We start from the raw sequence: 19,482 nt of genomic DNA, 5'->3' as shown, positions 1-19,482 counted from the left end.
CAATAAAAGTTATGTAAAATGCTGTTTCAGTCTACCTCATACCCGAGCCAAGGAAGAACCCACACTGCCCACATGTTGTTAAGAGAAAAAAAAGTAATTTATTTAGTGTTTTGCACCCTGACATAATGCTTTAGAATCAAATGCCCTTTTGCAGTAATGCTCATCCTGACAATTGACTAGCATCAAAAGAGAAAACCCAGTTACATATACAAGGAATGGAAGGAGTTGACAATGGATGAGCGTAGGGGGAATACTTTTCAGTAAATTATGGCGATTCAGCAGGATGGACTGAGAAAGCATTTCGCAACTCATAGACGCTACTACCTGTGCTGGAACTGTCACCATTACTTCGCCTTAATCGGGGAAACGTAGACAACAGCCTTACACGAACATTTTTTGATTAATGTGATGAAGCCTCGTGTGCAGGAGAACAACTTTCTTCTGTTAATTAATTCATGGAGAGCAAAAAAGTCCACAGTTTATGACGAGATTTTACAAGATGAAAAATGGTTGCCATCATCCAGTATTGAAGTGATTGCCCCGCAAGTGCGCTCTGCTAGTGCAGTCCTGTGATGTCGGCTTTTGTAGTCTTGCGTGAAGAGTATGTGGGTGGATTACTCGTCCACCTAGGGCTGGTATTGAGGAGAGGTGAATTGGTCTATGTGGGTCCATGGCTGGGCCACATCACATCCACCACCGGCAAGCCAGGCGCAGGGAATAGCGTAACCGGATGTGGGTAAACACCAAAGCTGTGAATTTCTATGACGGTCATCTCTCTTAGTAGAACGTGGAACAACAAGCAATGGCGGCCTTTGAGCCAAACTGAAAGATGGCTTTTAACAGCTTTTTCAGACTCTGTAATAATTTACAGTCAAACATTAATGTAAATCTGAATATATCGACGATTCTAGAAAAAAATTAAGTGCATGCAAAGATACAACAATATCTTTAAATAACAAAAGTTAATATTTTACAATTAATATGTAAGATGGCCTTGTTTTAAAACTTACAAACCGCTTTTGCATCCAATACGACATAAATAAGCCCCTTCAATGATAGAAAAGACAGGTTTGTGTTCGTTCATTAAAAAAAAATGTATATGACTGACATCGTCTAGTACATTTAATTTGTTGTATAATGTCTGCATGTTGTGTGAGTGGGGAACAAGCAGAGCTGTGAAAATCGTGGTAGAACGGAAGGACACAAGAAGCTCACACATTCTTTTGGACAATAGGACGGCACAGCCGCTTCCAGCACTAATCCCGGGATCTGCCCGTGAGCTGGACCACCTGTAAAAGGGGAACACGTGGCTGGCAAGCAGGTGCGAGAAAACGGACTGGTCAGCCAAAAACACATGGCGGCAGGTATTCGCGTACTTTCCTACGGACATAGAAAGAATTTCCAGAAACTTCGATCTGGATTCTGAACTGCGATTGGTCGGTGTTCAGAAACGAGCGCCTTCCGGAAAGGCGATTCGCCAACCAAATTTAAGGGGGAGAAGAGACTTTGAGCAACGAACGGAGGAGAGAAGAGGGAGTGTTTGTGGGGTTGTGAAGAGGAGAGACGTCTTGGAGGTCCACAGCAGTCGATGGACGTCTACGGCTGTAGTTTTGGTGAAGCACAATTTTGCTATTATCTCGCTGAGGCGAGAAGTTCTGCAATTATAGCTTCTGATCATTACAGTGATCTTGTTTATGCAGCAGCGTGTGGGAAAGTGAATTTACATTGGTGACTCACGTGTTCCACTCCATTCTGCACTGAGTTTTTGCACTGCTGATTGAAATAGTAGTTCCTTCTTGCAGTTTAGTACAACGGGGATGTTAGTTATTCTGTGCATAATCACACATCGCGGTTACACTAAATGGCAGAGCCAAACAGTTTAAGTGCCAATATTAATACAGGGAGAACCTCAGATTTGTAATCATTATTTAGTTTCTTTAAATTGTTTTTATGGTGAATAAATATGTTAAAATCACAGCATTTATCCTTTAGTAGGTAGTATTTTCCTGTACCAATTAATCTTGTCTCTTAGCGTACATTTTGTCTCTTATTCGTTAAAAGGGGGACTGGATTTTGTCGGCTTATCGTGACTTTCTATCGTATCCACAGGATAATATTGGGAAACGGGTAGGTTACAACATGACAATTTACATAATTAATGAGAATAACGTACTCCTACTGGGGGACGTATAAGTGTCAGGGCAACTTCAGTAGCGTTAAAATGTCCATCGTGCACATTACGACTTGTACGTATTCATGACAAGTGTCAGCCATCCGTAGCAAGTAGAAGAAGCGGAAGTACGATACAACTGAATATTTTCGCTATGAACATCTGAATCAACAACTTTTAAATCCATCTTGAGATTTCAACAAACGATATCTCAGATGATAGCATTGCACGTGAGCTATCATCCCTGAAAGCCACTCATCTGTATCTATTTCGTATATTGACTTACGACGTCATTTAATCTTTTTTATTAAACCTGCAACACGCGGTCGTGCATTATCCTACTGAAATGTAGGGTTTCGCAGGGATCGAATAAAGGGTAGAGCCACGTGTCGTAACACATCTGAAATGTAACGTCCACTGTTCAAAGTGACGTCAATGGGAACTAGAGGTGACCGAGACGTGTAACCAGTGGCACCCCATACCATCACGCCGGGTGATACGCCAGTATGGCGATGACGAATACACGCTTCCAATGTGCGTTCACCCCGATGTCGCCAAACACGGATGTGACCATCATGATGCTCTAAACAGAACCTGGATTCATCCTATATAATGACGTTTTGCCATTCGTGCACCCAGGTTCGCCGTTCAGTACACCAGCGCAGGCGCTCCTGTCTGTGATGCAGCGTCAAGGATAACCGCAGCCATGGGCTCCGAGCTGATAGTCCATGCTGTTGCAAACGTCGTCGAACTGTTCGTGCAAATGGCTGCTGTCTTGCAAACGTCCCCATCTGTTGACTCAGGGATCGAGACGTGGCTGCACGATCCGTTACAGCCATGCGGATAAGATGCCTGTCATCTCAACTGCTAGTGATACGGCGTTCCGTATTACCCCCCTGAACCCACCGATACCATATTCTGCTAACAGTCATTGGATCTCAACCAACGCGAGCGGCAATGTCGCGATACGATAAACCGCAATCGCGACAGGCTACAATCCGACCTTTATAAAAGTCGGAAACGTGATGGTACGCATTTCTTCTTCTTACACCAGTCATCACAACAACGTTTCACCAGGCAACGCCAGTCAACTGCTGTTTGTGTATGAGAAACTTGTTAGAAACTTTCCTCATGTCAGCACGTTGTATGTGTCGCCACCGGCGCCAACCTTATGTGAATGCTCTGAAAAGCTAATAATTCGCATCTTCTTCCTGTCGGTTAAATTTCGCGTCTGTAGCACGTCATCTTCGTGGTGTACGAATTTTAATAGCTATTATTGTATTTAACGACAATTCTTTGTCATTTAATGTGGAGTGCACTTGTTCAAGAACGCTGGCTATTTATTAATGTCAAATCTTTCATATGTATTTATTGTGCATAATCTGAGAGTGACTGAATCTTTACATATTGTTGAAATATATTAGTTTAGTATGCATAAGTGGTCATGTTGAGCCAGATCACATCTGTAGGGCTGGATAACGATGTATTTTTGGTGGGACGGTCTTCAAACACTGGAAGAATAGACAGTAGTGGATCACTACGGTAATCAAGTGGAAAGTTGAGACTTTTCGAGAGCAGGGCATAAGGGAGCCATTCTGGACATTTCTTTGGTTGTTCTTGAAGAGGGTATACCTGACTGTGATATAGTTCTTCATTCGGTCAAGTAGATGCTAAATTCCGTGCGGTCAGCAGCTGTTACGAGACGTTAACGTGTGAGGACACTTGTTCATTTGTGCTGGAAGTAGATAGACCTGCCTGTAGTAACGTGCATGAGTCGGACTTACAGGTGTTTCCGGTCTTGCAGAAAGATGCAATATGACCTGATGATCATAAATTTACAGATACAGTTGTGTATCTGGCTATCTCGCCGATTTATTGTCTGTTATTGGACGAACAATAGATTAGATTTTACCAGAACTTCGGCATTTTCTCTTGTCTGTATCTTCCCTCTGTTGTCCTATTTATTGTATTAATTAACAATCAATTGAACCCCTGCTAGGACAGAATTAGTCCAGTGCCAACCACAGAGGGGGCAGCAACCGATAGGTAGGTAAATGACAATCTCCAGTTCTTGCAGAGAAAGAGAGAAATCGTCTCCACAAGTAATTAATTTTCCTCAACTCTGCCAATGAACCTTCGTTGATACTCACGTCATCGTCTACAGCAACCAACAACCGCTTTACTACTGCCTGTTACGCCACACCTTCCTGACACTGACATGCTCCAGACGTTTCCACGCGATCCAGAAACATCGCTGTTACCGTGGAATCAGTAGGGAGAAGCAGTACTTAACTGCGACCGGACAACCTCGTCATCCTTCGGCCAGCTAGGGGCAGTATGTGACGCCTGTTATGTGTCAGTCGGAGCCGTCGCCAGAATTCTGCCGTCACCGGGTCGCGAACCAAAAACAGAAGCCTGTCTGCCCAGCCCATTCGGCCAACACTCCGCCAGCTGCCCGCCCAGAGGTCGACCCCGGCTTAAGACGCCGAGGCCTCCCATACAGACTGAAGACAAAAATGGGTCAAATGGCTCTGAGCACTATGGGACTTAACATCTAAGGTCATCAGACCCCTAGAACTTAGAACTACTTAAACCTAACTAACCTAAGGACATCACACACATCCATGCCCGAGGCAGGATTCGAACTTGCGACCGTAGCGGTCGCGCAGTCCCAGACTGAAGCGCCTAGAACCGCTCGGACTGAAGACACTGCTGGTTGGTCTCGCTCCGCACAGTTGGCGACGGATCTGAGTCAGCACACGGGTCGAAGCTCCACTCTGCGCCCCTGGCTGTTACTACCCTTGCTGCATAGCTTGGAACACACTGACACGATAAAAGTCATGGAATAATTCCTAATGTCGTGTCGGACCTTCTTTTACCGGTGTAGTGCATCAACTCGACGTGGCATGGATTCACAAGTCGCTGGAAGTCACATTCAGAAATGTTAAGGCATGCTCCCTCTAAAACCGTCCACAATTGCGAAGGGGGGGGGGGGGGGGGGGGGGCGGGGGACGGCATCAATCTTCTTAATGGTTTGATGCGGCTCACCACGAATTCCTCTCCTGAGCTAACCTCTTCATCTCAGGGAAGCACTTGCAACCTACGTACTTTATTATTTGCTGGATGTATTCCAATCTCTGTCTTCTTCTACACTTTTTGCCCTCTGCAGCTCCCTCTAGTACCATGGAGGTGATTCCCTCATGTCTTAGCACATGTCCTATCATCTCGTCCCCTCTCCTTATCAGTGTTTTCCACATATTCCTTTCCTCTCCTATTCTCCACAGATCCTCCTCATTCCTTACCTTATCACTCCACCTAATTTTCAACATTCGTCTGTAGCACCACATCTCAAATGCTTCGATTCTAATCTGTTCCGGTTTTCCCACTGTCCATGTTTCACTACAATACAATGCTGCTGTCCAGACGTAAATTCTCAGAAATTTCTTCCTCAAATTAAGGCCGATATTTGAGATTAGTAGACTTCTCTTGGGAAGGAATGCCCTTTGTGCCATTGCTGGTCTGCTTTTGATGTCCTCCTTGCACCGTCCGTCACTCGTTATTTTACTGCCTACCTAGCAGAATTCCTTAACTTCATCTACTTCCTGACCATCGATCCTGATATTAAGTTTCTCGCTGATCTGATTTCTACTCCTTCTCATTGCCTTCTTCTTTCTTCGATTTACTCTCAGTCTATAGCCTATTTTCATTATACTGTTCATTCCATTCACCAGATCATGTAATTCTTCGTCACTTTCACTCAAGATAGCAATCTCATCAATGAATCGCGTTACCTTTCACCTTGAATTTTAATTCTATTCCTGAAACTTTCTTAAATTTCCATCATTGCTTCTTCAATGTATAGATTGAACAGAAGGGGCGAAAGAATAAATACATCCCTGTCTTACAACCTTTTTAATATGAGCACTTCGTACTTGGTCGTCTGCTCTTATTATACCCTCTTGGCTCTTGCACATACTGTATATGACCTGTCTCTCCCTATAGCTTACCAATGTTTTTCTCAGAATTTCGAACATCTTGCATCATTTTCCAGATCGACGAAACCTATGATCGTGTCTTGATTTTTCTTTAGCCTTGCTTCCATTATTAGCCGTAACGTCAGAATTGCCTCTCTCGTGCCTTTACTTTTCCTAAAGCCAAACTGATCGTCACCTAGCGCATTATCAATTTTCTTTTCCATTCTTCTGTGTATTATTCTTGTAAACAGCTTCGATGCATGAGCTGTTAAGCTGATTGTACGATAATTCTCGCACTTGTCAGCTCTTTCCGTCTTCGAAATTGTGTGGATGATGTTTTTCCGAAAGTCAGATGGTACGTCGCCAGACTGATACATTCTATAAATCAACGTGAATAGTCGTTTTGTTGCCACTTCCTCCAACGATTTTAGAAATTCTGATGGAGTTAGGAACAAAACATTAAGAATACTAACATAACGTCAGTGGTTAAATATGAAGACCCTATAACGTCATTAATCATATAAAAATGCTAATGATGAAATCACGAGTCAGCATTATTTATATAAAAAAAAGTAACTAAAACATAGACTGGAGAAAAAACGAAAGAGCAGTCAAAATTATAACAAGTCTTCAGAAAGATCAAAGGAATATTTTTCCCTAAAATCAAGCTGCTTGTTCAATAAAGCTAGAGGCTTGTTTCCCTTTAGGGGCAATGTGGAGAATTTTAAATTATTTTGGATTGACGCTTCAGAGAGATCACAGTCTATTAATTGTTGGTCCAATAAAGATTTACCTCGACTAGTACCTGAGATGTGTTCTTTAAAACGTACGGCAAAATTACGACCTGTCTACCCAATATATTGTTTTTCACAATCATTACATAAGATTTTATAAACGCCAGAATTTTCATATTTGATCTCATTTAGACCAATGGTACGTCTAAGTCTATCTGGTACTCTAAGGATCCCTTTATTTGTACGTATGTTATTTCAGAGTCTGAAGATAATCCTTAGGGGTTGAAACCGGTCACTTCGACTAAAAGAAATTTGCGATCAAGACTGTTTTTCAATTATCATAGAAAAAAATGTACTTTTTTGTTGTGAATTAGTATGATATTAACTTAGAACAATCGTTCAATTGGCGGTAAGCTACTTCTGACGAGAAACGCCGAAGAGGCTTAGTTAATTGTCCAACTGCATCCGGCAGAGAGCTGTATGTACCTTATCAATACTGCCGGTGCCTCGTAGATTCCTGGGGGCGCCGCGAGCGGGGCTTTGATAATCACCGCCAGTGAAGAACATCAAAGCCGCAGACCAATGAAGACGACGAGGGCGGTGTATAAGTGGCACCCAGCCAGGCGTCAGATTTCTGGTTCAAGACTGCTTCTAGTTGCTACTTGGTCCGAACGTTACACCGAGTCGTTGATAGTTAGCTCCGCCGGTAAACATGCAATGTGCTTAGACGCACGCCCGTGTCGGGCCTCTGCTTATAGCTAGCCATTTCTGCCTCATTTTGTCTCAACAGCGTATCCGTTTCTTCGCACTAGTTGAGTGCGGTAGAAACCCACTATTCCGATATCGGATGGTCCGACTGCCCTCACAGTCCGACCATCCATTTTCCGTTGTTTGTTTGGACATGTCAGTGACTCGTCGTCTGCGACACGGACCAGTAGGCAGCTGACTGATGATAGGTGCGGTAGTTCGATCAGCTTTACTATGAAATAACTAGTTTCTAACTCCATCAATAAGTGTTACTGTGTACACAGACTTTTTTATAAAAAAGTGACAGAGCTCATGATACGTATTAAAGTGTCTAAATTATGGCCTCAATTAAACATAAACATGTGACACTGTATTCAGCGAGGAAACGGAAAGTACTTTTAATGTTAGACAGAGACGATTCTATTCAAAACACTGCAAGTGAGGTAGATGTTGTGGTAACAGCTGTTAAAGACTGGAGAAAAAATAGGAAAACTCTTGAAAGTCAAACAATGACGATTGATTATAACACCGGACTGAAAACATGCAAGGCTGTGAATAAGCACAAAAGGGAAATTCCAAACAATGCTTTGTGGATGTGGTCTGAACAGAAGAGAAGAAAAAGAACTTATTCATCTGGACTAATCATGACAGAAAAGTCACTGATTTGGGAAATGAAAATGAAAAGTTTACAACGAGTGAAAGCTGGCTATATCGGTGGAAAAAACGATATGACGTTCGAAATGCAATTCGTTCCAGTGAGAAGCTGTCTGCTTGGGAGGAATGTGCCAATGAATTTGTTACGAAGTTTGAAAACTTTATTAAAGACCTTAAGCTGTTCTCTGATAAAGTGCATAACATTCATGAATCTGATTTAAACTACAAAATGCTCCCTGCATACAGTGACTGTTGTGCACCAGTGCAGTCCTGTCATAAGGTACGTATAGTTGTTCAATTTTCACTCACAGTAACAATATTTTGCCTTGCAATACAGACGTATTTCCGAGTACGGGCACTACTGTACTTTAGATTTTGGCGTAATGTATTTTAGTGTGTCGACAATTTCCGTATGATCTTTTTTTTATTTGTTACACAGTGCGACAGTGAAATTTGTAGCAGAATAAAAATACAAGGTTTTTATGAAGTTTTGTACCCTGACGATCATGGTGAAAACCATTGTTCGCTATCACCTAAACTTTTTTCTCAAACCCCAATTTTATCTACGCTCGACTGCGTTATTTGTGTTGCCGCTGCGCTTGTCACAATCTGTTACTTTAGGAATGTTAATGCCTAGTTGTGCGAGTAGAGAGGGAAGGGGGAGATAGCCACTTGGGGTAGGTAAGTGGAAGTTGCAGTTGCACCAGTCAATCGACTATCTCACTGTGAAATCACATGGTATCGATCGTTGACCGGTGTACATTTGCTAACTTGAAGAATATTGTGTGTGCCTGTTTGTTATACTCATGGATGTCTAGGAAGTAACTTAATTCTCCAAATACACTCCTGGAAATTGAAATAAGAACACCGTGAATTCATTGCCCCAGGAAGGGGAAACTTTATTGACACATTCCTGGGGTCAGATACATCACATGATCACACTGACAGAACCACAGGCACATAGACACAGGCAACAGAGCATGCGCAATGTCGGCACTAGTACAGTGTATATCCACCTTTCGCAGCAATGCAGGCTGCTATTCTCCCATGGAGACGATCGTAGAGATGCTGGATGTAGTCCTGTGGAACGGCTTGCCATGCCATTTCCACCTGGCGCCTCAGTTGGACCAGCGTTCGTGCTGGACGTGCAGACCGCGTGAGACGACGCTTCATCCAGTCCCAAACATGCTCAATGGGGGACAGATCCGGAGATCTTGCTGGCCAGGGTAGTTGACTTACACCTTCTAGAGCACGTTGGGTGGCACGGGATACATGCGGACGTGCATTGTCCTGTTGGAACAGCAAGTTCCCTTGCCGGTCTAGGAATGGTAGAACGATGGGTTCGATGACGGTTTGGATGTACCGTGCACTATTCAGTGTCCCCTCGACGGTCACCAGAGGTGTACGGCCAGTGTAGGAGATCGCTCCCCACACCATGATGCCGGGTGTTGGCTCTGTGTGCCTCGGTCGTATGCAGTCCTGATTGTGGCGCTCACCTGCACGGCGCCCAACACGCATACGACCATCATTGGCACCAAGGCAGAAGCGACTCTCATCGCTGAAGACGACACGTCTCCATTCGTCCCTCCATTCACTCCTGTCGTGACACCACTGGAGGCGGGCTGCACGATGTTGGGGCGTGAGCGGAAGACGGCCAACGGTGTGCGGGACCGTAGCCCAGCTTCATGGAGATGGTTGCGAATGGTCCTCGCCGATACCCCAGGAGCAACAGTGTCCCTAATTTGCTGGGAAGTGGCGGTGCGGTCCCCTACGGCACTGCGTAGGATCTTACGGTCTTGGCGTGCATCCGTGCGTCGCTGCGGTCCGGTCCCAGGTCGACGGGCACGTGCACATTCCGCTGACCACTGGCGACAACATTGATGTACTGTGGAGACCTCACGCCCCACGTGTTGAGCAATTCGACGGTACGTCCCGCATGCCCACTATACGCCCTCGCTCAAAGTCCGTCAACTGCACATACGGTTCACGCCCACGCTGTCGCGGCATGCTACCAGTGTGAAAGACTGCGATGGAACTCCGTATGCCACGGCAAACTGGCTCACACTGACGGCAGCGGTGCACAAATGCTGCGCAGCTAGCGCCATTCGGCGGCCAACACCGCGGTTCCTGGTGTGTCCGCTGTGCCGTGCGTGTGATCATTGCTTGTACAGCCCTCTCGCAGTGTCCGGAGCAAGTATGGTGGGTGTGACACACCGGTGTCAATGTGTTCTTTTTTCCATTTCCAGGAGTGTATTTTCTGTTATGTGTGTGGAGAGCTTAAGACTAAGTCTCAGAGACATCCCATTTCACTGATCGTCAAAATGACATACGAGTTTTATTGTGAATCAAAGGTAGATGATGATAAGTGTTGGGCACCGCAGGATTGTTGGTCAAGTTGTTCCAGCAATCTTAGAGGCTGGCTGCATTGAAGCGACCCATCTATGTCATTTGCTGTTCCACAGTTGTCGAGGGAACCTAGAGATCGCGGTACAGACTACCACTTTTGTTTGACGGAAGTATAAGAAATCTCCAGTACACTAAACACACAGTTTCTTATCCAAATTTGGGAAGATGGTCATCAAATCTTTTGGCAGATTACTGCTGGGCTACTCATACAATAAGTTTCACCATCCATCCACGAACGGAAAGTTTCCAGGAAAAGTTTCAAACTTGTAAGTAAATTTCAAGCTCTATATAGCTTTCTCGATAGTGTTTTCATTTTATTTTATGTTTTGTAATACAAACGATTACTTTTGCTTCTTGACCGGCATATTAATCAACTACAAATTCCTCCTCTATTGTTACTGAATCGTTTTAATATTTCTCGATAGTGGTATATATGAAACATCTTTTCCAGAATAACTAGTACATGATGGAACATTTCTGATTTCATTTTCGCTATCAGCGTATGTGATTTGGTAAAGGCTACACTCTTTCCTCTCACGCCAAGACAGAGAGTTCAGATTTTACATCCCGACCATGCTCCCGATCCATCTACATCTACATCCACATCTATACTCCGCAAGCCACCCAACGGTGTGTGGCGGAGGGCATTTTACGTGCCACTGTCATTACCTCCCTTTCCTGTTCCAGTCGCATATGGTTCGCCAGAAAGTCTCCGTGCGCGCTCAAATCTCTCTAATTTTATATTCGTGATCTCCTCGGGAGGTATAAGCAGGGGGAAGCAATGTATACGGTACCTCATCCAGAAACGCACCCTCTCGAAACCTGGACAGCAAACAACACCGCGATGCAGAGCGCCTCTCCTGAAGAGTTTGCCACTTGAGTTTGCTAAACATCTCCGTAAAGCTATCACGCTTACCAAATAATCCTGTGACGAAATGCGCCGCTCTTCTTTGGATCTTCTCTATCTCCTCTGTCAACCCGACCTGGTACGGATCCCACACTGATGAGTAACACTCAAGTATAGGTCGAACGAGTGTTTTGTAACCCACCTCCTTTGTTGATGGACTACATTTTCTAAGGGCTCTCCCAATGAATCTTAGTCTGGCACCCGCCTTACCAACAATTAATTTTATATGATCCCATATGGAACGTGTGGTGTGCGTACTGTAAGACCTTCGGTACATACACCATCAGATTATTTGACTTGTCGCTCTAACGAAGTAGGCGAGTGGCAGCAATATCTCTCGTGGTCTTATTGTGGCGTGTTTATCTTTTGCCGTTAGGTCAGACGATAGAAATGCCACTTGCACGCTTAGAGTAGCAGATTGATAGTGACCAACTTTAAACAGAACTTGATTAATTTTCACACACATTTATTAAAATAATAAAAATCATAGACATTACGTAACTTGATTCTGGATGCTGTTTACGATTGACAATCTGAAGTTCCTTTGGTCTTGGTACGTTAATCTTATTCTCACATATATCTCTGATACTTGACAAAAGTTTCTATACATTTATCTTCATGGCTATGTACAGGGATATGGTAATCTTATTAGGCGCGAACTGAAACTTGACTATAGACTGACACAGACAAATGTAGAACTCGTACAGACTGTTGCAGACAAATACAGGATGACTAATTGGAGGTCTGTACATTCGTTATAATACCTCGTGTGTTCATGTGTCACTGCACGAGTGTGATCCGCGAGGAGAAGAGGTTCTACGTTAGCAGCAATTTCATTGGCTGCGTTACATATTAATACGCGGATCGGTGGAAGCAGAATTTGGTCCGTCTCTATGGCAGCATCATCTCATAGTGCGGAGATGGACGAGCGCTGCGCCTGCGCTGTTGCGCTTAGCGGGTCTTGCTCTAGTGGGCAAGTTGTGTATGCGCTGACTACGTGGAACTATGTACACAACACAAACTACACCGCGATGCAGAGCGGCTCTCTTGAAGAGTCTACCACTTGAGTTTGCTAAACATCTCCGTAACGCTATCACGCTTACCAAATAACCCTGTGACGAAATGCGCCGCTCTTCTTTGGATTTTCTCTATCACCTCTGTCTACCCGACCTGGTACGGATCCCACACTGATGAGCAATACTCAAGTATAGGTCGAACGAGTGTTTTGTAAGCCACCTCCTTTGTTGATGGACGACATTTTCGAAGGACTCTCCCAGTGAATCTCAACCTGGCATCCGCCTTACCAACAATTAATTTTATATGATCCCATATGGAACGGATCAGTGAGGTTCTACCATACAATATATTTATTAAATTTGTAAATATTTTTACCTAGTTTCTTGCTTGCCTGTCCAGATTCGTACAGCGACGGACATCTCTGGTATGGATCCCACACTGATGAGCAATACTCAAGTATAGGTCGAACGACTGTTTTATAAGCCACCTCCTTTATTGATGGACTACATCTTCGAAGGACTCTCCCAGTGAACCTCAACCTGGCACCCGCCTTACCAACAATTAATTTTATGTGATCCCATATGGAACGGATCAGTGAGGTTCTACCATACAATATATTTACCTAATCTTTGCTTGCCTGTCCAGATTCTCTGGCCGCCTTCCACACACTTATCACTAGCAATGAAGACATAACATTGGAGTAGCTAAAACGTAGCCGCTGCCGACTCACCTCAAGAACTCCAGGGCGCGGTGGATCGACGAGCGACATGAAACCCACGAAGCGCATGCCCGTTTGCGGGAAGTTCTGCTTCTCGGCGTCGAAGACGTACCCGCGGTTGTAGGTGTCTGGGGGCAGCGCCAGGTCGCAGAAGCCGAGCACGCGCTCGCCCATGGCCATCATCTGGCCGTAGGCCTCCTGGCAGGCCAGCCGCCACTTGTGGTCCAGGGGGTGCTCCTCAACCCCCATCAACACCCTGGTGCAGCGCTCCAGCAGCCGCTCCGGGGCGCCCTTCATCACCATCAGGTACTCCGAGGGCCCGTCCTCCTTCGTCCGGTGCACCGACACCTGCAAAGCCACATCGCATTCATTATTTAAGCACGAATTTTCTTGAGTCGGAGAAGCTTATGTCCAAGAAAGATTACGGTTTTAGAAAGCACCGCTAGTGCAAAACTCAGCTTGCCCGTTTCTCACATAATATACTGCGAAATATGGATGAAACGCAAAAGGCAGATTCTATATTTCTAGATTTCCGGAAAGCATTTGACGTGGTGTCCCAGTGCAGGTACGAGCGTACAGAATAGGGTACCAGATATGTATGTAGCTCGAAGACCTCTTGAATAATACACTACTGGCCATTAAAATTACTACACCAAGAAGTAATGCAGATAATAAACGGGTATTCATTGGACAAATGTATTATACTATAACTGACATGTGATAACATTTTCACGCAATTTGGCTGAATAGATCCTGAGAAATCAGTACCCAAAATAACCACCTCTGGCCGTAATAACGGCCTTGATACACCTGGGCATTGAGTCAAACTGAGCTCGGATGGCGGGTACAGGTACAGCTGCCCATGCAGCTTCCACACGATACCACAGTTCGTAAAGAGAAGTGACTGGCGTATTGTGACGAGACAGTTGCTCGGCCACCATTGACCAGACGTTTTCAATTGGTGAGAAATCTGGAGAATGTGCTGGCCAGGGCAGCAGTCGAACATTTTCTGTATACAGAAAGGCCCGTACAGGACCTGAAACATGGGGTCGTTCATTAACCTGCTGAAATGTAGGGTTTAGCAGGGATCGAAAGAAGGGTAGAGCCACGGGTCGTAACACATCTAAAATGTAACGTCCACTGTTCAAAGTGCCGTCATTGGGAACAAGAGGTGACTGAGACGTGTAACCAATGGCACCCCATACCATCATGGCGGGTGATACGCCAGTATGGTGATGACGAATACACGCTTCCAATGTGCGTTCACCGCGATGTCGCCAAACACGGATGCGACCATCATGATGCTGTAAACAGGATCTGCATTCATCCTAAAAAATGACGGTTTGCTATTCGTGCACCCAGGTTCGTCGTTGAGTACAGCATCGCAGGCGCTCCTGTCTGTGATGCAGCGTCAAGGGTAACGGCAGCTATGGTCTCCGAGCTGATAGTCTGTGCTGCTGCAAACGTCGTCCAACTGTTCGTGCAGATGGTTGTTGTCTTGAAAACGTGGCTGCACGATCCGTTACAGACATGTGGATAAGATGCCTGTCATCTCGACTGCTAGTGGTACGAGGCCGTTGGGATCCAGCACGGCGTTCCGTATTAACCTCCTGAGCCCACCGACACCATATTCTGGTAACAGTCATTGGATCTCGATCAACTCGAGCAGCAATGTCGCGATACCATAAACCGCAATCGCGATAGGCTACAATCCGACGTTTATCAACGTCGGAAACGTGATGGTACCCACTTCTCCTCCTTACACGAGGCATCACAACAACGTTTCACCAGGCAACGCCGGTCAATTGCTGTTTGTGTACGAGAAATCGGTTGGAAACTTTCCTCGTGTCAGCACGTTTTAGGTGTCGCCACCGGCGCCAACCTTGTGTGAATGCTCTGAAAAGCTAATCATTTGCATATCACAGCATCTTCTTCCTGTCGGTTAAATTTCGCGTCCGTAGCACGTCATCTTCGTGGTGTAGCAATTTTAATGGCTAGTAGTGTAGAACCCAGTATGTTTTCTACGGTGAGTGTTCATCAGAGACGAGGGTATCTCCAGGAAGTTTGATGGGGAAGTATGAGAGGACCACTGCTGTTCTCTATATACACAAATGATTTGGAGACAGGGTGGGCAGCAATGTGCTGTTGTTTGCTGATAATGTTGTGGTGTACGGGGGGACTGTAGGATGATGCGAAGATGACTTAGACAACATTTCTACTTGGTTTAAAAAATGGCAGTTAGCTCTAATGTAGAAAAATGTAGGTTAATGCAGATAAGTAGGAAAAACAATCTCGTAATGTTGGGACGCAGCATTCGTAGTGCCCTGGCTGATACAGTTTAAATATCTGGGCGTAACGTTGCAAAGCGATATGAAATAGAACGAGCATATGAGAACAGATGTAGCGAAGGCGAATGCTCTACTTCAGTTTATTGGAAGAATTTTGGGAAACTGCCGTTCATTTGTAAAGGTGACCGCACATACGACGCTTGTGAGACCTGTCACTGAGTAGTGTTCGAGTGTTTGGGATCCCCGCCAGGTTGGATTAAAGGAATACATAGAATCAGTACAGAGGCGGGTGCTAGATTTGTTACCGGTAGCTTCGAATAATACGGAAGTGTTCCGGAGATGGTTCGCGAAGTAAAATGGCAATCTGTCGAAGGAAATCGACGTTCTTTTCGAGGAACACCCCTGAGAAAATTTAGAGAACCGGCATCTGCACCTGAGTGCAGATTGAGTCTACTGCTGCTAACAAGGACCGCGAAGATAAGAAACTAGCCCAGACGTAGGCAGATACGCACACGTTTTTCCCTCTCTCTATTTACGAGTGGAAAACTACTAATAGTGGTACGGGGTACCCTCCGCTTGAGGAGTGTATGCATACGTAGATGCACACTTGAACAATGTCAGGCAAATGGTAATTTTTTCTCTTGTTGCCGGCCGCTGTGGCCGTGCGGTTCTAGGCGCTGCAGTCCGGAACCGCGGGACTGCTACGGTCGCAGGTTCGAATCGGGCATGGATGTGTGTGATGTCCTTAGGTTAGTTAGGTTTAAGTAGTTCTAAGTTCTAGGGGACTCATGACCACAGCAGTTAAGTCCCATAGTGCTCAGAGCCATTTGAACCGTTTTTTTCTCTTGTTGTGAATCACAGTCTGTTACCTAGTGTTACAAAATAAGCCGCATATTCTCATATTAATACAGCCATCATACATACGGTGTTTAGCTACAGTACAACTGCCTATGTAGTTCTTTCATGGAACTCTGCCCCTCCCAAAAGTTACCACTCAATCGAAACCGTAGAACATATTGCATTCAGCATAGCCTTCTACATGTGACATCCTCCCACACTTACATTCTGCACCAACTTTCCTACATCTTTTCAAGAACCTCAAGTACTTTCGTCTGTCCTATGTTCCCAGCAAAATGGAAACCTCCTATATCCTGTAGAACCCTACCTTTAGAACTCTGACCTAATACGCACCTGTGTCACAAAGTTGCAGTGCTCCTTAACCGTAGTCCTGGGTAATTTCAACGTCCTTCCCCTCCAAGACAAGACATTCTCGAGGCCTATTCATATACCATTATACCTACTTCTTACTATTCACAGCCTGTCTCTGGGCCCCTCTAAAACTCATTACAAGTTCATTTTCATATCACTTCTTTTCTAATCCCTTCTGCGTCAAGATCAGTTACTGAGAAACCGCAGTACCCTAATCCTTACGGGATTCAGGACCACACACATTAAAAACATCTCATCAAGTTTCCGATACATGTTTTTTTATGCTTATTAATCTACCAGGTGATCAAAAAGTCAGTATAAATTTGAAAACTTAATAAACCACGGAATAATGTAGATAGAGAGGTAAAAAGTGACACACATGCTTGGAAAGACATGGAGTTTTATTAGAACAAAAAAAAACAAGTTCACAAAATGTCCGACAGATGGCGTTGGACAGCAAAACGTCAGTACCGTGCATGACAATCGTGTATAAAAGGAGCTGTAATGAGAGAGAGAGTATCAGATGCGCCAGCAGTCGCAGCATGTGGACGTTATCTGAAAAGGCGCTTTTAGTGGAGCTGTATTATAGAATGGGGAATGTGCAAGTTCAGCGTTACGATCCTATCTCCATAGGAAGGGGACTCGAAAGGGTAAACGTCCGTTGACAAATGCAGCTGTGGCGAGAATGATTTCGAAGTTCGAAGGCAGGGGTTGTTTAGACGATAGACCCCGTAGTGGCCGACCGAGCACAAGGCGTAACGCTACTGAGACAGTTCAAGAATAAATGGTGTCTGTAGCGGGTTGTCTATGCACGGGGAAGTCAACGCTCGTTCAGTAGCACGTCGCACCGGCATTCCACACACTACTGTTTGGTTGGCACTGAGGCGTACCCTCTGATGCTATCCGTACAAAATCCATCGGCATCATGAACTGTTACCTGGAGATTTAGTGAAGCGGAGGGCATTTGCGGTGCGGGCGTTTCAAAAGATGGCGGAAGATGGCGATTGGTGGGGTAACGTGTTGTGGACCGACGAAGCTCATTTCACTCTCCGAGCGTCTGTCAGCGCCCACAACTGCAAAATTTGGGCTACCGAGAATCCTAGAACTGTCGTGGAAACTCCATTGCACGACGCGAAAATCGCGGTATGGGTTGGATTTACCACATCTACCGTTATCGGGCCTTTTTTCTTCTAGGAAAAGTGTGATTCTGGTTTGGTAACTGCTGCCGTGACGGGTGAGAAGTGCGCCGATACGTTACAGAATCGCATCATCCCCAGCCTGGCTTATAAACACCTGCTGGAACGTACGATGTTTATGCAGGATTGCGCTCCACCCCATATTCCTAGACGCGTGAAAGATCTCTTGCGCGCGTCGTTTGGTGATGATCGTGTGCTCAGCCGCCACTTTCGTCATGCTTGGCCTCCCAGGCCCCCAGACCTCCGTCCGTGCGATTATTGGCTTTGGGGTTACCTGAAGTCGCAAGCGTATCGTGATCGACCGACATCTCTAGGGGTGCTGAAAGACAACATCCGACGCTATGCCTCACCATAACTCCGGACATGCTTTATAGTGCTGTTCACAGCATTATTCCTCGACTACAGCGATTGTTGAGGAATAATGGTGGTCATATTGAGCATTTCCTGTAAAGAACATTATCTTTGCTTTGTCTTACTTTGTTATGCTAATTATTGCTATTCTGATCAGATGAAGCGCCATCTGTCGGACATTTTTTGAACTTTTGTATTTTTTGTTTTGTTTTTGTTCTAATAAAACCCTATATCATCCCAAGCATGTATGTCAATTTGTACCTCTCTATCTGCATTATTCCGTGATTTATTCAGTTTCCAAATTTGTACTGACTTTTTGATCACCGGGTATTTTGTTTTTTTCAAAGGTTGAATAGAAACAACATGACCGCTGCTGTGCCAGTTCCTTCTGTGGAACGGAAATAACAGGTACATAAAAACAAAATCAAATTAATGTTGCTGTAAAACGAAGTGAGATGGCTCAGTGGTGAAGATACTAGACTCACATCCTGTAGAACTGCCATTAATATGTTGATCCTTAGTTTTTAATTTAAGTTTACCTTTATTATTTCTTCTGGAGGTCAACACGTCATTGTAAGATGGGCAAAGTAACTAATTTTTAAAACATAAGAGCAGTGTCCGACATCGGCAAAGACCGACAGCATCATTCGGCGACGATGATTTGTAACATATCTTATAGGGAATGATCACAACGTACATTAAAACGATTAGTCGTTGATCAGGATTGCTGATCGCTACAGAGAAAGTACAAATTAATGACTGAATGCAATACTCGTTCGGTCATTGTGTCTCCTCAACTATTTGCCGATTCCTCTGATTTCTGTGGCAAAAATTCATGTAAATTATCCAATTAGGATGAGATAAAATTTAAAAATAATCGCAAAAATTCTTAACAGGTGCCGTATTTAATTACTCTAAAAGGAGTAAATAAAATTATTATAACTCATCTTACACAGCATGTCTATTCGCTAAGGCAGAGCACGAGAGAATACCAAAGGAAGAGAGAGTGAGCTCGCAATCTTAAGCCAAAAGAAGAAAAAATTTTCCCTACTCTTTTCTATTTCAGTAAAGGACCATTTCAATATTGCTAATCATCGATAAATCTCAGCTA

General features: G+C 44.6%; 1 protein-coding gene across 1 annotated transcript in view; it reads right to left on the bottom strand.

Moving 5' to 3' along the window:
- The window catches only part of LOC126335542 (sodium/potassium-transporting ATPase subunit alpha-like), a 154,299-nt gene that overhangs the window by 77,817 nt on the left and 57,000 nt on the right, over nucleotides 1–19,482 (bottom strand). The window contains exon 4 of the mRNA XM_049998975.1: nucleotides 13,340–13,675. Within this exon, the coding sequence (XP_049854932.1) occupies nucleotides 13,340–13,675 (336 nt within the window). The remainder of the gene's footprint in view (nucleotides 1–13,339; nucleotides 13,676–19,482) is intronic.

This window comes from Schistocerca gregaria, chromosome 1 (genome assembly GCF_023897955.1).
Source record: "Schistocerca gregaria isolate iqSchGreg1 chromosome 1, iqSchGreg1.2, whole genome shotgun sequence".
In the NCBI taxonomy this organism is placed as follows: Eukaryota; Metazoa; Arthropoda; class Insecta; order Orthoptera; family Acrididae; genus Schistocerca; species Schistocerca gregaria.
This window is presented reverse-complemented; position numbering and strand designations above follow the sequence as displayed.